Here is a 20,263-nt window from a genome sequence, read left to right on the forward strand (position 1 = left end):
AGAGAACATTATTAAAATATAATTAAGTAGGCAAAGTGGATGCAAAATGAGATGTGAAAAGTAAGCTGTTCAGGATAGAAATGTCATGTCTTGAAATTTATTTTCATAGTAGTCTCCACAATATACATTGTCCAAATGGGGCTACATAAATCTTTCCAACCAACGGAGCAACTGTTGATCTTTAAAATCAAAAAACAAAAGACAAAAATGAGTGTATGAATGCTGCCTGTGAATATGAATTTACACTCTGGCACTTCAAAACAAATGTCAATCAGGCTCAGTGCCATGCAGAGTACAAGTCTCACCAACAGAGATTATATCCACTCATCTGAGCTGAACACATACTCAGGTAAACAAACTAAAACATACAGTTCCAAGCGGATATCATGTCACAGAACCATTTCAAGTCTGTTCATAAACTACAGACACCTCTATCCCAAGTTCCATCTCAGAAAGCTCGCGTGTTGGACTATTTGATTCTTCTGTGGTTTGATTCTTATGGTGACCCTTTGTCTAAAGCTGTTCCTCTAACAGATAACCTACTATTAAGAAAAAAAATGGCACTTTAATTTTAATTGTATTTTTTAATTCCTTATAGGTTACATATTTCTCTTCATTTACAGAAAAAAACAGATGTGAGGAATAATGGATTTTGCTGAATTTATAGAAAAGGGTTATTTAAATAATCTCGCGTATATATACACATATACACACACTACAGCTCAATAATGTTTTTCTTTTTTTCCGAAATTGATTATTTCACTTCTGATTTTAGTAAGGAGGGAAGTCAGAAACAGAAGACCTACTAGAAACCATTCCAATCATACCAGACACATCTAATAACTTTTATATTTTGCATAATAAAAAGGAGAAAAATAAAGATGCAGAGCCCCCAGCATGAAGTAGATGAATATATAAATTTAAAAGGATTCATAATGCTATAACCCTTTAATCCAGAGAAGAGAACAGAGCCAAAGGAGTAATTTATTAGAGATCAATTTTTAAATGCTTTCTAGATTGATTTACTTAAGTTGTCATGTAAGCTCCAAAGCAGATGAAACAAATATTACCAAACAATACAATTTGCAATAAAAAATATACAGCAGGATTCTACTCAATACCCGTTGAAAACAGTTAAGTCCACAATACTGTAAATCAGTGAAGTTGAAATGTCTTCTGCAATTTTTTCAGCAATGCTGAAAAATACATATTTCATTTTCCTCATTGAAAAGAATTAAGTCCACAATACTATAAATCAGTGAAGTTGAAATGTCTTCTGCAATTGTTTACAGCAATGCTGAAAAATACATATTTCATTTTCCTCATTGAAAAGAATTAAGTCCACAATACTGTAAATCAGTGAAGTTGAAACGTCTTCTGCAATTGTTTTCAGCAATGCTAAAAACTACATATTTCATTTTTCCTTAAGTACATAAGCTATTTTCATCCATAAGATAGATCCACATTGTTCAAAATAAAAGTCCAAGTTGGAATATCCTCAGAAGAAAACATGCCCAGAAAAACTTTCTTTTAAGAGTAAAATGTTCAAGTCTAAGAAAAGTTCACTGAAAATATGATAGGGTTTTCATAGGCTTTTTTAGAGCCAATAAAGATCATGGCTACAGATTCATCCTCATGTATTTAACAAAAATATATTAAGGACCTAACACGTGAACAGGGTTACAGACATGTCGGGTAAGCATGTGGTAGGATGAGCAATAAATAAATACAAAGGAACAAGAAACAGAAAAAAACAGAAAAGCAGACAGTAAACCAGAGGACAATGAATGGAAAGTAAAGCAGTTAAAGGCTAAATGACAGTGTGGATTTCTATCACAACGACATCAGAACCTCAGTGACCTCTGATAGCAACTCATCCTAAAGGGCTTGTCCAGGACCTAAACACTTCCAAAGACCTCTGAACAATGCGGTTCTTCAACAGCAAGGGAAACCAGAAGACTGAAAACAATGACTCCAGTGATGCTGATTGGCCCCAATTTTAGAGTTGATTCTCTGATGCTCCCAAAAGTAAAGCAACTTTCTCTACGCATCTAGAGCAGAAGCTTTCAGAAGGAAACACCCCTCACAGCCCCAGCTGAGTTTTATCAGCTAGCAAGTGACACCCTAACAAACAAGGCCATCTTGTCCTGAATATTTATCTAACAATTCACTCTGCATTCTCATTATCTTACCACTGCAAGGCTGCTCCCCTGAGCAGTGGCACAGCTCTGTGGCCTGAGACGACCAAGGGGGAGCAGGCTTCTCTGCTTCTATCAATACTAGAGCTCCAAAAGCAATTAAAGGACAGGATGGATGCTTGCAGACCCCCACTTTCATCCTTGGGTGCAAGCAATTTAAAATACTGTCACAGATGCCTGGTGATAATACCCTAGCATGATTATATTATTTTATCTTGTAGCATTTTAAGGGAAGCCATATTATGATAGAAAGTGTACTAAATTTAAAATCGGAATGCCCCCATCTATTCTCAACTGTAAAATCAAGGCAAATCATTTAACCTGCCAAGGCCTCAGTTTCCTCATCTACAAACTGGGGATCATGGCAGACACCCCTCCCATCACAGTCCCTGTGATGATAAATGAGATTAATTTCTGAAACGCTTTATAGTTTCCAAAGCAATTTCTTAGACATACGCATGGAGAAGTCTCCCAGGGGCTAGCAAAGATAAAGGCAAATACAAATACATATTGGAATAATTCCCCACATTAATAGCTATTTCAAATCCATACTTTTGAAACCAGAGGGAAATACAAGATATAACTTATAAACTACTTAGGAAGGAAAATGTGAACACCTCTTTCAGTCCTCCATTAGCTTTTGTTTGTGAGCAGTGGCCGTCCCAGGTCAAAAGCTATCCGGGCACCAAGATAATTTGCTAACACTCCGGGGAGAAGTGGGACAGCCTCCCAGCTCTACTAGGCGCTCTGAAGACTCTACAGAATATGCTAATTATTTTACAGGCTGCCATTCTCAGAGACACTAGTCAGCCTGCCAATTTGTCAGCAGATTGGTGCCTAATGAGCAGTTAATTGGCCCTTGGGAGAGCCAGGTAAAGTGAGTCGAAAGTCTCCTTCCAAAGATGTCTTTCATTTTTGCTCACTTCATCCGTACATAAAACTGTCACTTTCATTTTTAAGGGGCTACTTCGCAGTCACTGCAATCCTTTGAAACACACAAACAAAACAAAGATCAGGAAAGACGCTGGCCGCCACTGACATGCCCAGGCAGGACCGGGTCAGGGGCACAGCGGAGAGGGGCACAAAAGCTAGCACAGCCACAGGGATTTCAGACCGGACTGGACCACTCACCAGCTCTGTGCCCTGGGCAGTCAGTCCGCCTTGCCTCGAAGCTCCTGTGTTGGCAACTGCAAAATGGGATGATCTGTGCCCGCATCCCTGGCTGTCTTGAACTACAGGAATGAGTGTATGTCACATGCTCGGAGAGGGAAGTAGCATCTACTAAGCGCTCAGTAATTGTTACTATTACTGAAATGACCCAAAATACAGTAAACTTGGCAACATCCAAGCCTACCGAGTAACTATTAGTAATTGTTTTTGTTCCTTGAGCTAAGGTTTTTGTTTTTGTTTTTGTTTGCGGTACGCGGGCCTCTCACTGTTGTGGCCTCTCCCGTCGCGGAGCACAGGCTCCAGACGCGCAGGCTCAGCGGCCATGGCTCACGGGCGCAGCCGCTCCGCGGCATGTGGTATCTTCCCGGACCGGGGCACGAACCCGTGTTCCCCACATCGGCAGGCGGACTCTCAACCACTGCGTCACCAGGGAAGCCCGAGCTAAGACATTTGTAAGAAAAGAGCACTGAGTAGAACGGTGATTCCATTCTTTACGGTAGAGGGCAATCGGTGCCCTAACACCAGTTCTCTCTGAATTTCTCCTCTTCTTCCCTCTCCTCTTATTAATGTTTCTTCCGCTCCACCCTCAGTCTCATACATGTTCTTCCTCTCCCTGGGGTCTGAGCCACCTCCGACAGCTGCACCGTGGAAGACCTGGCCTTAGACTTGGACCTAACCCAGAGGCTCCTGAGATTCAATTCGAGTACTCCATCGGGTCAAAGGTTCAACTGCACATACAAGGAGCCTTTTCCTGACTTCTCCGCCTTGCCAAAAAGTGGGTGACTCGCAGCCAGAAGGTCAATCTGTGAGCAGAAGAAAAATTCCTGAAATTTTTCTCTAGAAATTCTGATTCTCTTTCCACTGCTACATCTGCTTGGAAAATGCAGCACAGGAATTTACCACAGAAAGGGTAGCAAACAAAAAAATGTTTTAATAACATTTCTACACGTTGCTCAAGGCTTCTAAAGTTACAATTATGAGTTTGTGTGGTGTTAACAACTGTTTTTCATTTTGTTACTGGTTTAGAAGTTAAATAGGGATTGATAGAGTGAGCATATCTAATGCACAACCGAATAAAGATTTACGGCTCCAGACAAAGTTGACACTCCTTCACCCAGGGAACGGGGAGAATGGTGACCACGTGTTTAGATTTCATTACTCAGGAAAATTCAGAGATGGTTCATAATCAGTCATGTCAGAAGTCTGAAAGTTGTACGTCTTTGGGGTATGAACTAGCACACTTAAAAAGCATCTGCCTGCAGGCTCCCATTCTCCTTGGTTGCAGGGTACAGGTGTGGCGAGGACCTAGGCTGGTCAGGTCCTGCCCCTCCACTGAAGCCTTCCAAGGTCCTCGCTTACAGGTCCCACAAGAACCACTTCCCATGGAATAAACGATATCCGAAATGGAACATGAAGATTTTCGGGAACAATTAGGGAAAGACTCCTAACAAAAGATTTAGTTTCTCCCAAGAGTGTAAGCGACTCCCCCTCCAATTTGCCTGGTTTCTTTTTTTAATTGAAGTATAGCTGATGTATAATATCGTGTTAGTTTCAGGCATACAGCACTGTGACTCAGTTATATATATATATATATATAATTTATACGCATATAATATAATTATATAATGTGTGTATATATATATATATATATATATATATATATATATATTCTTCTTCAGATTCTCTTCCCTTATAGGTTATTACAAAATATTGAGTATAGTTCCCTGTGCTATATATAGTAGGTCCTTGTTGGTTATCTATTTTATATATAGTGGTGTGATTATGTTGTTATTGTTGTCGTTGTTTTAGAAAATATGTGCATCCTTTAGATGTTTGGGGAGTTGCAGATATGGTCCAGTGCTGTCATTATTTAGAGCTGCTCTAGTCTTATGCCCACTTCCCACTTATCACTTACATTCACACTCAGCACGTCGGAAAAGTAGGGTCCCTCTGTGAATCAGCATTTATCGTCTTGTTCTGAAATCACTGGCCTCCCTGCCTAGCTTTTCAGTTAGATACTGAACTTCCTTAAAGCAAAAGTCTTATTCTGCCTAGAGATTTAACGCAGTGAGTAGATGGAAGAAGAGGTCTAAATTTCTGTAACCAAAACCCCAAAAAAGCTACATTCTGGGAAAGTTCAGCAGATATGGACTTTATCACCCCGTGGCAGAACTGCCTGTCTAGCTCATGCACAAAAGACATGGTGCTGAACAAAAAGGAGTCAGGGCTCCTTGAGAAAGATGCTGTCTTTGTGAGGTTCTAGTCAATTTGTAGCTTCTGATCAGACGGCACTAACCAATGATGCCAATTAAGTCTTATCAACAAAGTTAAAACATTAATTCAAGATAGTCAATACAAGCACAATTCAGGGTCTTGCTTCAACTTCAGGAGACCTACATGTTTTAGGGTCATAATAAAAGGCACAGTAGGTACAGTCCGTATCCATTACTGCACTGAAAATAGAACACGTCATTTATCAAACCCCATTTTTGGTTCAGGAGATTATGTACCACCGAAGGCAGGGAAACAAATAAAATCAGTTTATTTTCCAATTAATATCTAAATATATCTAAAAAGACATAAACACATACATGTAACAGAGAGAGAAAATTAACCTAGAGGAAGTGGGGATAGTACTTTTCAACAACTACAAGGATAGAAACGTATTAAGGGGGGCAAGTAGCTATGAGTTCAAATCGAACAATAACCCTTCGTCAAACATAACTGCAACCCACAGACACAGAAAACAAATTTATGGTCACCAAATGGGAAAGGGGGGAGGGATAAATTAGGAATCGGGGGTTAACATATACACACTACTATATATAAAATAGATAACCAACAAGGACCTACGGCAGAGCACAGGGAACTGTTTTGTAGAGCACAGGGAACTATTCTGTAATAACCTATAATGGAAAAGAATCTGAAAAAAATAGATACGTATGTATGTATAATTGAATCCCTTTGCTGTACACCTGAAACTAGCACAACATTGTAAATCAATCATACTTCAATTAAAAAAATAAATAAATAGCTGCACATGGCAAATTGTTTGCTAGGGATCTTGGTGTAGGGTCCTATAGTAGACCCCTTAGCTGATGCAGAAATCTCAAGCATAACAATCTTTCCTGTGATCCCCCTTCCCATGTGGGAGGACTCACTTCCTCATTAGGCAGCCAGTCTCAGATGTGGGCAGCTCTCATCATTAGCTCTTCCTCAGACTGAGTCAAATCTACCTACGTGCTAGTAACTTACATATCTTGGTCTTCGCTCAGCACTCTGAAATTTAACCTTCATCATGACAGCTCTTCAAATATTATTTTTTACGGTATTAAGTTTCTAAACTTCATTTATCCCCTTCTTCATTATTCAGAGAATTAATTCACTCTAGATTTTACTCAAGATACTGTCACGTACTTTACTACATTCCAAATGCCATGGTGTGTGATATCTAGGAGTTGCCCTCAATCAAAGAGCTAAGCCAAGTAGTCTAATCAACTTCCAGACACACCACTCAATAAGGGCTAAGGGTAAAAGTGATTAGCAATTACTCAAAATCAACCCAGAATTCATTCTGTTTCAAAGGGCAGAGAGAGCTGACGCAAAGTTGAGGTGAGTTGATTCTTAAGGAGAACGAAAAGTTACCTCTCTTCTCTTTCTCTGTTTTAAATATGCAAAAAAGATTCCTCAAATCTCTGAAAACAGTCAGACCAAAAATGGTACTGATAGCTTCACTAATGCTTTGATTTGAGCCAAACAGTGGAATCACTATCATATATCTTCTGATTTTCATCAGAATGAATTTATTTACTGGAGGCAAAAGATAAAGAGCTACATCCATCTAAGAATTACAGAGACCTTTGGAGAGATCTTCGGGTGAGCAGTCACACATGCAGTAAGTGAGGCAACATCTACTGGTTGCAGAATGAAGGGCATTTCCTAGGCTCCCCCTCCCCTCCCTGCAAAAGCAGTCACAAACCATCTGCTAAAATACCATTGGATAAAACATATTTGTAAAGACTCTAGGCAAAAAATATGCCCAGTAGCCAGACTGACTCTGTTCTACTCTAGCTGACTACTTACAGAAGACTGATGATGTTACACTTTTACACTTGCATAAAATGATGCAAGCCCTCCAGCATAAAGAGTATTCACTTTGGTAGAACACAGTGGTTGAAAGGAACAGTCAACATGCTACATGGATCCTCAGGGCTTAGTCCCTCACTTCTTTTAAGTTTCAGTCTACATGCCAATTTTTCCATAAGGCCCACAGTGACTACTCTAATTAAAATTGCCACACCCTTCTCTTCCCAACTCCCATCAGTCTTTTTTTTTTTTAAGATTTTTTAGATGTGGACCATTTTTTGAAAGTCTTTATTGAACTTGTTACAATATTGCTTCTATTTTTTATGTTTTAGTTTTTTGGGCCAGGAGGCATATGGGATCTTAGCTCCCCAACCAGGGATGAAACCAGCACCCCCTGCGTTGGAAGGCAAAGTCTTAACCACTGGACCACCAGGGAAGTCCCCCCATCAGTCTTAATTTGACAATTTTCTTTATGCAGAGCCTTGGCCCCTTAGAACTTACCATGTGGTTTACTAAATGACTGCGCCTGGGTGCACATGTGTTAACTGTGCCATTTCACCTCCCTCCCAACACACATGGACACATGCACACAGATGAAGGTAAGATTGACCAGGACAGTATCTTTATCTGTTTACTGTTGTATTCCAAGAATCTGGAGGAGTTCCTGGTACATGGTAGGAAATAAGAAGTCAACATATATTGGTTGAATGAAAGAATGAATAAGTAACTCTGGGCTTAGACCCTGAGTCCCAATTCCACCTACACTACCTGTAGGATCTTGGGAAAATGATCATCGTCTCTGCACCTCTGTTTCCGCATCAGTAAAATGGCGACATAGGAACACCTGCCCCATAGGATCAGGATTGTCATGAGAATTGCATTGTAACAGGGAAGAACAAAATCTGACACCATGTTGGATCTGTTTCTTTTACTTTAACCTTTGCTCTCCAGTTGCTTCTTGTTACTATAATCACCAAAAAGATGTTGTCTATAGCTATCGGCATACCTAATGGCCTCCCTCAGGGAAGCCTCCCCCTCTGCCTAAATGTTAAACTAAAGTGCCTTTGTTCAGTTCACAGGGAAACATTCTGCCCACCTGTGGACTGCTGCAAGAAAGAGGAAAGTAACACATCCCCTCCCTGAGGCTGGCCAAACCAGGAGGTGTTTTGCAAGACTTACGGCCTTTTTATTTTACTTCCTCACCTCCTCCCCTTCTCTGTTCTATAAAAGAAACTAGCATACAGACCCCATAAGATGGTACTCTGGGACCCTAGTCTGCCATCTTCTTGGACACCCGGCTTTCCGAATAAAGTTGCCATTCCTTGCCTCAATACCTCGTCTCCCAATTTACTGGCCTGTCGTGCAGCGAGCAGAGTGAGCTTGGACTCGGTAACAACAAGAGTCAGCGTACATGAAGGGCTCAGGATCAGGCTTGGACAAAGTAAGCATTCAATAAATGTTACTTGCCATCGTTATTATTCTTTCAAGATATGCTTTCCGAAGTGGTGATGGATTGGTGATGATTTATGCTCCCAGGCAACATATCTGAGAAGCACAGATCTGAGATGGTGAAAAGGGACTCAGGGCGTTGATAGAGCAGCAGAGCTACCAAGGTCAAGCCCCATCACAAGGCCTCAGCAGCTCCAATTCAACGACAGGCAGGATTTTACAAAGGAGCTGTTAACAGTGTAAGGACGACAGACTCAGCCCTGCTGGAGTAGAATAAACATAACAACGAAACCACTGAGTAAGTGAGGGTGAGGCTGGAAACCTTAAAAGGCAGGAAAAGCAGCTCCTCTCTCACTACTTGAACAGAGAGATTTGTTTATTTAGTTTAACTGGAGTCAAAGCTAATGGTTCTAATGGCTTTGAATCACCTCAGCTTATTCTCCAGATTTCTACACATGGGCTGTAACTTAAATTTTATGAAAGAAGACAAAGAGAAAAAATCAGCCCTCCATAATAAGAGTTTACCGGAACATACTAATCATACAGACATGCGCTTATATTTCTAGAAAGCTGAACATCGGCAGTGGTGTGGCAACTTTTTCCTGGAGCAAAATCCAAGTCTGCCTAAAGGCTGAGAACTAAATCATTAACCTGAACGTTCACTAAGTATTTAGGAAAACAAAACACTGGAAACACCCAATATTGATAAACACATAACTTTAATCTCAGCAGAAAAAAGCAGAGACTGATTGAGTTAAGAGAGGAAGTGGGAATAAGTAAGGAAGATAGAGATGAGGGTAAAGGGGATAACAAAGGGATTGGGGCATCTACTGATTTCAGAGCAGTAATAGCCTTAACTTCCCTATTTATTATAACATGTCTTCCCAAGGCGAATCTCTGTTAAGTGGTCCATTCAGGCATTATTAGAGCAAACTAAAATGAAGGACTGCATGCACAAGGATGAGCATGACAAATAAAGCCAATTAAAAAAAAAAAATTCTCTCCTCACTCTATAGAAGAAAGACCTTAAGATTTGGGGACAACTGAGCAAGGTCACCGTAGCTAAGTTGAAGCTGGAATCAAATTTCTAGACTCTCAAATCAGTGCTTTGCACCCCATATCAGAACTGCGTGGAGCTTTTAACACGCATGTGATAAGTGGTTCAGATTCAGTTTCTGACAAGCTCCCAGGTGATACTGCTGCTGCAGGGCCTGGAATGATGCAGAAGTAGGAAGCCTCTGTCCCATTGCACCTGCGAAGGTAAGTCTTGGGAATTTTTTTTTTTTTTTAATAAAAAAGATATTTTCCAGGAGCAGGAGAAAGTGAGATTACAGATGAAATACTGAAGTTTTGAAAGTTCTAATAATTCACAACAATATCTGTAAAATTTCAGGGCCATTTACATGGTGTCAGCTCCACTAGTAAGTAAAATATACTGAAGTTACAGTTTTTTTAAGTATGCACAAACACCAATGTTTTATAGTTGGGGGATCTCTCACTGAGCCATTCTGTGGATATGCATTTGTTGATAATTTGAAATACACCACACCTAAATTGCTCTAAATCTATGAAACTCTCTTAATTCTCAGTCTGCTTTGATAATAGAAATACCATGTCTAGGGGTTGCTTTCACTTTCTTTGAAAGTTGACATTTTAGATAAGAAAGATTTAGATAAGGATTTGGTGTGGCACTAACACACCAAATTCCAAAAGGCTTATCTGCATAGATTTTACCATCCAATAGCACCATGTGATAAAGCTGACCATACCCAACTACATATATTATAACCATATAATACATTACATATATTATAATGACATATATTAGGAGAAGCCCGGTGTAACTGGGGGGAGAAAAGATTTTTGAAAAGCTCTTGTTATTCGATTTCTCTATTTTCCCCCACACCTATCACAGAGGAATGGCGATGCACTTGAAGAGAGTTGATGAACGCTGAACGCAACGTGTCCCTCCAGCCAAAACTCAGTTACCTCCCAAAGCTTCCTTTTGGTCCCCTTGAATCAGCTGAGCCCAAGAGATTTTTCCTATAAAAAGTCCACAGTGTATCTAAATCAGATCCCAGTAAAATTTCACTTCAGCTGAAGTGAAAATGCAGAGGTAGCATTTACGGATAACAGCTGGAGAACATTAGTTCTCTGTCTCTCCTTTTCTCTCCCAAGGGTTGAAAACTCCACTGTTCAGACAGGAAGTAGTCATACACCACACACTGTACAATGCAAGAACGCTGGGATCTAAGAACAAGTTGCATAGGAATAGGAAGAGTTTGAGGGGTTTTGCTGAAGAACACAGAGCAGTGACCCTGTGTTCCTCTTGGGGTGTCCATTCCCCCCACCAGTGTTCAAATAGCATAACGTATGCACACCCAGAACTGACAGGCACACACTTCACTCCCCGAAAGCTTCTTTAATAACTCAGAGTAAGGAGGCTTAATCTTTCATTTTTCCAAAATTTTTTAAAACATTAACTTCAAGAAGTTTTGGGGGGTGGCCAAGATTCTCCAATAATCTTTTTTGGCATAATTTCACGGTTGCTCTCTAAAAAGACCACCTTTTAACTTTTTAAAAAAGAAACTGTCAGGAAAAAAAATCTCTTTCACATAACTGCCCAGAATAAGGAAATATATATATTTCATATATATATGTGGAATTCAAAACATGATGCTCTGGAAAAGAATGATTTAAACAAAAGGTTCTTGTGGATACGGTTTTTTAGGGTCGGTTTCTGCTGTAATTCCACAAAGCTGCTGAGAAGGAACACAGACGCAAACATGGGGAGAGGCATCCACATTCTGTGGCCACAGCTCAAAGTTTTGAAGAGGATGATAGGAGTCTCCCTAACACCACAGGCTGAAGAGCCATTCTGCATTCCTACCAGTCTTCAGGCGCTGGACCCCGTTTCTAACCGCCGGTCCTCTGGGGGCGGGCTGTAAAACCGACCCTGTCTCTTCCACTCCCCTCCAGCCAAGTTCACGAAAAGACAAACCTTCCTAACTACTGAACTGAGGGAAATGCCTTTGCCGTATGCATATGAGGGGCATGCAGTTAATCAACCGGGTTACAACACTACGGTACTATGCAAAGGGAGGGGAGGGGCGAGGGAGAAGCCAACCCACATATCCATCATCCTTTTAGGAGTAGGTGGAGTTTAAAGTTTCCCCAACTTCCAAGTTCCCACTTGACAGGCAATATTTCTGTGCAATTTCCAGCCCCACATAACAGATGGTCCTCTGCCCGTCTCGAGCCCCGAGAGAGTCCAGACAAAGCCCCCCGCCACTCCTCGCCTCACACGGCCCCTAGGTGGTCAGTTTTACGAAGCTGTCAGCTCGGGGGCAGTGAGCAGAGAATGGAAACTTAACTTCTTCCAGAAGTTTTTCCTGCTACAGGAGAGTCCCGGGGAATGGTGCACAAAGGCCTGGGAAAATTTTCACTGCGTTGTTTTTCAAAAACGTCTTCCGCCCTCTGCCAAACCATCATCCGAAACCCCAGATGCCCAGGGAAGGGAAACTGAGGCACATGGTTTCAGAAACAGACAGAAATGCAACTCGAGCCGTCCCAAAGGCAACCTGGGAAGTTGCTTAGAGAGACCCCCGCGGTGGGAAAGCATCCTCGGGGCGCCGAAGTACTCAGAGCCAGAAGGGAAGGTGACGGCCCAGACAGGGTGCCAAATGGGGATGCGCCCCGGCAGCGTGCGAGACTCTTCCTTCCCAGACGGGAGGGCGAGGGGAAGGGAGGGGGGCGCGACTGGGGAGTTATGAGGACTGGCGGCCCACTCACCCTCACTGCCGTACTGTTTGCCATTGTTCGCGCCCATCCTGCCGCCGTCATGCCCGCCGTCTCCCTGGACACTCCATAGGTGGGGCGCACCGCCTGCGCGCTCCGCCAGAGGAAAGCCCGCCCGACGGGACCTTTAGCTGCGCATACCCCACGCTCCGGGGCCGATCTCCGGACGGGGGCGGCCCCCGCACTCCGGTGGGAGGGGGCGCTCCGTCCCCTCCTGGCACCCCCGACTGCGCCGGGTGGGGCCGGGGGGCGGCCGCTGCCCTTAAAATCCGCGTTCGGGGCCGGCGGGCGCAGCGCCGCGGAGAGCCCGCGCCCCGGGGCCGCCCAGAGGCTCGCCGCGCCGCCGCCGCCGGGTCCCCATCCGCCCGCCCCGATCCCCCTGCGGTGGACGCTGAGCCGCGCGGGCGGCCGGGGCTCCCGGGCTCCGCCGCTTCCTCCGGGCGCCCCTGCGCACCCGCGGCTTCCCCAGGGAGGGCGCGGCGGCCACTTGTTGCGGGTGCCCGGAGCGAGCAGAGACTCGCGGCCCGGCGCCGCTCGCCCAAGGGCCGGACTTTTGTTAGCGCCAGGCGCCTCCTCTCGCCGCCCAGCGTCAATCACAGCTGGAGCCCCGGGGAGGAAGGCCGGCCCGGAGATGCGCGGCCTTTTAAAGGGGCAGCGCGCCTTTTCGGGGCTCCGGCTTCCAGCCTCAGGCTCCGCGCAGGCCCTGCGCGCCACCAGCGAATCGCTTCGAGCGAAGGAACACGCTCTTGGCTCTATTTTACTATTGTTCTTTTACCGGTTGGGCCCCTAGTTAGTAAGATGAGCTTCCGGGCGTCGTTTGAAATCGCTTGGGTTTGCCTGCAGATATGGCCTATTTTAGGTGTGGTGGCATTTAAAATCAACACGCATCAGAGGCTGATTCTGTCTGACAACTCCAGGTAGGCGTGCTGGTATCCTCCTGCGGCTCCCACGTTTGGGACTGAGGCGGGGAATGGAGACGCGAGGGAGGGAAAACTTGAGGGGAGCTTAGCAGGGAGTCACTGCAGAGCCAAAGAGATTCCCCGCCCCAGTGCGGAAGGTTTCCTGGCTCAGAAGTTTTAAGAGCTTCCGAGCCAGGAAGTGTATTTTCTCCCCGTTTCTATGTTGTTGTTTTTTTTTCTTCTTCTTCTTCTTGTGGTTGGTGTTAACCTTTGTTTAATACATTACAACTTCTTTTGGAGATTTTATATGGCACTTCTAGAGTCTTAAAATGGCCCTTTGGTGTTCCCTCCTTTAAATGGAAAAAGGAAATTCTTCTTAATGTTTTATTCCCTTTCCATGTAAATACCTAGATTTTTATAATATTGCATCTTAGTGAAGACCGGGGCATTCACTGCACAAATTACTTTGTACGGAAGCAAGCACACAGCGCGATTTCTCCTTATACGTGTTAGATGTTTTAAGTTAAACTTATATAGTGATAGATGTATGTATGTATGTATGTGTGTGTGTATATATATATATATATATATATATATATATATATATATATAAGCATTTATGATACCTGAATGGAGATCCAGGAATTTTGTAATTACCTTTTTCTTAAAAGACTTGCGACCACATGCAGAAATTGTCAGTGACGACCTTCTGTAGATTCTATTTAGGTAATTTCCTTTAACTTAATACAATCTTCTTTCTTAAAGGTAAGCTAAAATATCATGTTTCCAAATTTAGCAATCTAGATTTATTGTTCCGGAGAGATCATATATTTAAAGAAAAATAATGAATTCATCTATTTTCAAGCACAGGATTAAATAGTTTTGTGTTGTACCGATAACACTTCAACTGTCCCAGTTCAAAGAGATTAAGAGCTGTATTTCAATTCATCTTTTCATATATATAATCTAGCACACTGCCTGGCCAATAATATGTTTCCCATATCTGTTGAGTTAAATTAAAAACTTGTGTTACGGGCCCTGTATAGGAAATAAGGGTGTCAAAAATGTGGAGGAGTTAAATGGGTTTTCAGAGACTCCACCTGAAAATATAAACTCAAGCTAGAAATGAACAGATGTCTATATTATCTTCATCCAAAGTGGGTCCCGGCTCACCTGGTCCTTGTGATTTTCCATCACCATGTAGGGACTTGCCCTGGATCTAACCCTGGATCAGATCATTCTTTGGAGACTTAGTTGAAGATTAACCCACTGTAAAGTAGTGGAACGATGGACGCTCATCTTGATATTTGGTATTGAGTTGACAACTTGCTTCTTTATAGGCTTTTATCTCCCTGATCCTCTCAATCGCTCTTTTGACGTCTACAAATCAGGAAAGTGATCAGAGAAGAAACTGAAGCTCCAACAGTTCAAATGTCTAAAGTCACCTACGTGGTAAGTGCCACATGGCTTCAGGTTCTCAGGCCCTCTCCTCCCCACTCCCCTACTTCTCTTGACCTGGCCATTATTCAACTTGGAGTCACTGTCTCCCCTTTTGGTTGAGTCACCTTCCGGGACCTTTAACATCAAAGCAAAGGTAACAGTGAAAAGTAAATTGTAGAGACTAACCACATATATCTCCTTTGAAATTAAAGTCTCTAAAGATTTTCAAGGTTCTATTGCCTGCCGTAAAAGGGAACAGAGACTCTCAATCCAGTTTAAGAAATTCCAGTATAAAACAAAAATAGAAAAAAATAACTTGATTTTTAACATCCTTCTGATTATAAACTATAAATACATGTTGTCATAGTCACTGTAAAATCTTGGGGAAGAAAAGAAAGAAAAGCACTACTTCTGCTTAAAATAAAGGTGCATTCACATGTATATGTGTTTTGCACTTCAAAAGTAAGATATTGTACCCATATATGATTTTAGCAAGAAATTCCAATCTTTTTACCTAGCTGCCAAACTGAAACCCCACCTTTTAAGCCTCTTGAGAAAAGGATGGTGGGTTTTTCACCAATGGGTTCTAAATAACTAGCATAGTTCCTAACACAATGTATTCACTCAGTAAAAACCTGCAGAAGGAATGATTGTTGAACGAAGAGATAAAATGATTTAAATATTGTTCCACTCTCTCTCCCTGCCTTTTTCAAGAAGCCACAATCACTGAAAATATTTAAAAACTCAGTTCTGAAATAGATTTTGTTGAAATGCCTGTATTATCCAAAAGCAGAAGTACTGTTTTTTAATTAATATAAATTTATTACCAAATATAAAGTTGGATTCTTGGCAAGACAAATATTTGTTTCAGATAGAAAATGAGGGTAAAAGTGATTATTATGCCCACCCCAGAACATTTAATATATTATTACATAATCTGTAATATTAGAAAAGAAAAACAAAGAACACGCATTAATTTTATTTTATTATTGCAACTGTGCTGTTTTGAATTAAGTGTTTTGCATGTTTCACTTAATGTTCATAACTTAATCAGGCAGTGCTTCTAGTAAATCTTATAATGATGACAGCAAGATTGGAACTGAGATCTATTTGCAAAGCCTATGATATTTCTCACTACTTTCTGCCACCAATTTTGTGCCATCACTTGCCACCCTAGTTTTGGACGAAGCCTGGTTTTCAGTGGAGATACTATGTATTTAACTTAAAAAGAGTGAAGCGTCTTTTGAAATCTCCAAAATTTAATTAGATTTCAAGACAAGTATTCATTTATGCCACATGAATCTTCATCATAGCCATGATGATTAATGGCTGGATATTTTAGATAAATAATTTAGATATTTTAATCATTATAAAGTAAACAGGTAGCTTAATAGGATGGGCACTTTATATAGGACTCTCGAAACTCTCTCTGCTCACAAAAATTCCCTTAACAGCTCTGGGAAACAAAGTAGCTCTAATTCTAATATATTGAATTGGCTCTAATTCAAAATATTACAATATTCACATACTCCACTGAATCATTGCACTTCACCCTTGACTGTACATTTAGCATGCAACTTCATATTGCTTTGTCCTTTATCAGGCAACCATCCTATATATCAGGAAGTAAGTCACACGAGACCCCACAGTAGCCCAAACCAGTTCATGTGCTTAGCTCAGAGTATTATAGCAGTCATTCGGAGTCCTAACATATTTAATTATCTGATTTCTTAGAACACAGCAAAATAGAATCAAGGCATTAGAAAGAGTATTGCTCAACATATCTGAGAAACTACAAAAAGTTACGGCTCCTTAAAAGTAGGGTAATGAGAAAAATCTCTAAATGGAAGATGGAAAAACTGAATAAGGAAAACAGAAACAAGAAACCAATAAAAAATCCAGGGTGATATAATCATAGGTTATTGTCTTAAATAAGGTAACATTAGCACCTGTAGTAAATAAACCTCCAAATTTTAGTGACTTGGCTTAATTCCATAGAAATTTATTTCTCACTCATAAAGCAATCTAAGCACATGTAACTAGTCCACTGGAGATCATGCTCCACATGGTGATTCAGGTATCCAGGCTTCTGCTCTTATAGCCCCACCGACCACAACATCATCCACATGCAGCTGGCTTAAGGCACAAAAGGTAAGTGGAAAGTCATATCCCATCACATCTGCTCACATTCCACTGATGAAAACAAGTTCAGTGGCTTCATCTGGCCACAAAGGAGTCTAGAAAATGTAGTCTCTGACTGGCCTGCTGTCCCTAGCAACACCCCACACTGGGGGAGGGGAAGCAGTGATATTGGTGAACATGCATGTAGCTTAACATTCTTGAATAGCCCCTGAAGATAACACTTTATTGTTACTAATACACATAACCACTACATGTCATACACTTTGGGGGGCTCACCCATCCCACATCTGCCCTTCTCCCTCGCCTTCCTCTTCTCTTTAGGTCAAAAGTTAAATACTTGTTTTCCCAAAAGCCCCAGTAGTTAAGAATGGCCATATGGCCCTGTCTTGGCCAAGGAAGTGTAAGCAAAATACACTAGGAGCACCTGGAATAGATTTTTGCTATTGAAATAAAATCCAGAGATAGTTCTGCCACTATGTCTTCCCTCTTCTTCCTACCTTCAACTCCACTGTTTTTTGAAACTGTGGCAGCATCTTGTGAACTTCAGGGAAATGCCAGGAGAATTGTAAGGATGGTGACCTGGAGTCCTGAAGATACAGAGCCCCTGAGGCAACGCCAGCAACTTCCTACTTCCAAAGTCCCTGTAATGGAAGGATAAAAACTGTTACTTAAAGCCAACTGTATACCTAAGAGATAACACATTTTGTTCATTTAAGAAGGAAGAAAAAAATAGAAAATATTTCCATCCTTAATAGTTAAAAACAGTATTAAAATACACAGATGCTTAAATGAGAAATTTTAAATTATGCAGAAAATATACATACACACAAAAAAAATTTCCATACTACTTGCCCCTGAAAATGTCACTCTATTCACTTTCCATCATATCTAAATACACTATTGTATATATGAATAATATACATTTACTCAACATGAAGAAATAGTATTTTCAATGTCTTTATCAAAACTCAGTCTGTATTTAAAGCCAAAATCTTATGTCATGTAGAAAAGATGCAAAATAACAAAGGAATATTTCTCTCTCAACTATGGATAATATAAAACTTTCCTGGAATTCAGTGTGACTTTCTTGAAAAAAAAAAAGTTTTAATAGAGTTCATAATTTGTTTAAAGTGGAAACGTGTGCATTTGTTCTCTGGCAGCAATAAATTAATTCCCTGATATAAGCAGTTTTCACATATGTGTCACCTTTCTCTACAAAACTCCAAGGGTTTTCACTATTGGACAGACTCTCCCCATTTCCCAGCTGTAAGTGGGCACTTAGGGTGTGATTGGAAAAGTCTTCGTGACTTCAGCCTTGTGGTCTTGAGGGTTGTGAAAACTAGGATAATAGCCAATGGTCTTATAACTGGTAGTTGCAGCCCAGCTGCACAAATTTCCAGGATGGTCCAGCACTCACATCAGCAGGAATTCAACACTGTTCCAAGCTGTAGAACTACTACAGTGAATAAGGTACCAAGTCTCTGCTTTTACGGAGGTGGAATCATTCATGAGTAGAGACAGACACCAAGCACATTCACATACGAATAAATAAGTTCAAATAGTGAAAAAATGCTATGTAGAAAATAAAACAAGATAATGGTGTATAGGAGGTGATTTCTGTGACTGGCTACTATGGCTGGAGTGATTGGAGAAGGTGTTTCTGTGGATGCAACATTTGTGCTGAGATTTGAACTCTGAAGAGATGTAGCCATGTGAGAGTTGATGGAAAGAATATTCCAGACAGAGGAAAGAGAAAATCTAAAGTCCCTAAGACTGGAATGAGCTTGGCATATTCCAAGGCCAGGAAGGGGGCCAGTGTAGCAGTCAGCTATTGCTCTGATAATGTTATGTAACAAATTATCCCAAACTCAATGTATTTCTTTCTTGTTTTGCTCACAAGTCTGCAGGTCTGTAAGGGCCACTTTAATTTAGGCTTGTGGGTGAGCTGAGCTTGGTGCCAGAATTCAGGTCAAGTTTCAAAGTCCCTCTGGAGCCCAGGCCAAGGAGGCTGAGGGTCCCTAGTGCATGCCCTCCTCATGGTGGGTCTTAGGACTCAGAAAGGCCAGGCCAAAACTTGCAAGCACATTTTAAACTTTCACAAGCATCAAAACCAAAGTCATATGGCCAAGTCCAAATCCAATGGATGAGGGAGATGCTTGACCCATTTCCATGCATTGCAAGGTCACTTGACAGAAGGAGGGAGTGAGGAATTAAGAAAAACATTCTCATCTACTGCAGCCAATATGGACAGAATGTTGTGAATAAATGTAAACTTTACAGGTTTGCTGGAAAAGGAGCAAAAGTCAGATTATATAGGATTTTGTAAGCATGATAATCATTTTGAACTTTGGTCTAATTTTAAGGAAAACAGAGGGATTATTAGTAGAGAACTAATTTGATCTGACTGATACTTTTTAAATCGTCAGGGTTTATTATGAAAAACTGGCAGATCTTAGAAGCCCAGGGATGTGTTAAAAGGCTTCTGCTCTAGAAGAGGTGAGAGAAATTTGACTTCTGTTAGCACAATAGTGAAGAAGGTAAAAAATGGCTAGATTCAAGATGTATTTTGGAGGTAAGTTCAACAAAACTCACCTGATTGTGTGTTTTATGAAAAAAAGAGGAAAATGAAAGATGGCGTCTTTGCTTGGGCAAGAGGGTGGAGGGTCGTTAGGGCAGATGGTGGGGAAGCGCTTTAGAACTGCTTGTCTGGAGGGGGATTTTGGTACCCAGAAATTTGTTTTGGACACATTAAACTTGAGAGAACAACTAGACACAACTAGAACAACTAGAAAATGAGATTTTAGGCAACAGTTCAGTTAATGAGTCAGGTCTTACGGGGAGAACATCGCTAGACATATCTGTTTGGAAGGCTTCAGCATATAGAAAGTGAGGTTTTTTCCCCAAATTTTGCCCTCACTTTGGCAGGCTGGAAGTGCCTGGCTATTACCAATCCCTCCCACCCCCGGAAGCCCTCAAGCAGCAACAGATGAGAAGCAGTGTGTAGATACCCCTGCTCCCATGTCGTTGGGTGGGATGGTTCTGAAGCTTGTGTTTTACGCTGTTTCCCGGCATTTGCCCCTG

General features: G+C 41.5%; 1 protein-coding gene across 1 annotated transcript in view; it reads right to left on the reverse strand.

Annotated features, from left to right (window-relative positions):
• Window positions 1-13,246, reverse strand: part of FBXL7 (F-box and leucine rich repeat protein 7) — a 422,210-nt gene extending 408,964 nt beyond the window's left edge. The window contains exon 1 of the mRNA XM_032625625.1: window positions 12,696-13,246. Within this exon, the coding sequence (XP_032481516.1) occupies window positions 12,696-12,732 (37 nt within the window). The 5' untranslated portion in view covers window positions 12,733-13,246. The remainder of the gene's footprint in view (window positions 1-12,695) is intronic.
• Between the last annotated feature and the right edge of the window lie 7,017 nt (window positions 13,247-20,263).

Source organism: Phocoena sinus, chromosome 3, assembly GCF_008692025.1.
Source record: "Phocoena sinus isolate mPhoSin1 chromosome 3, mPhoSin1.pri, whole genome shotgun sequence".
NCBI classification, from domain to species: Eukaryota; Metazoa; Chordata; class Mammalia; order Artiodactyla; family Phocoenidae; genus Phocoena; species Phocoena sinus.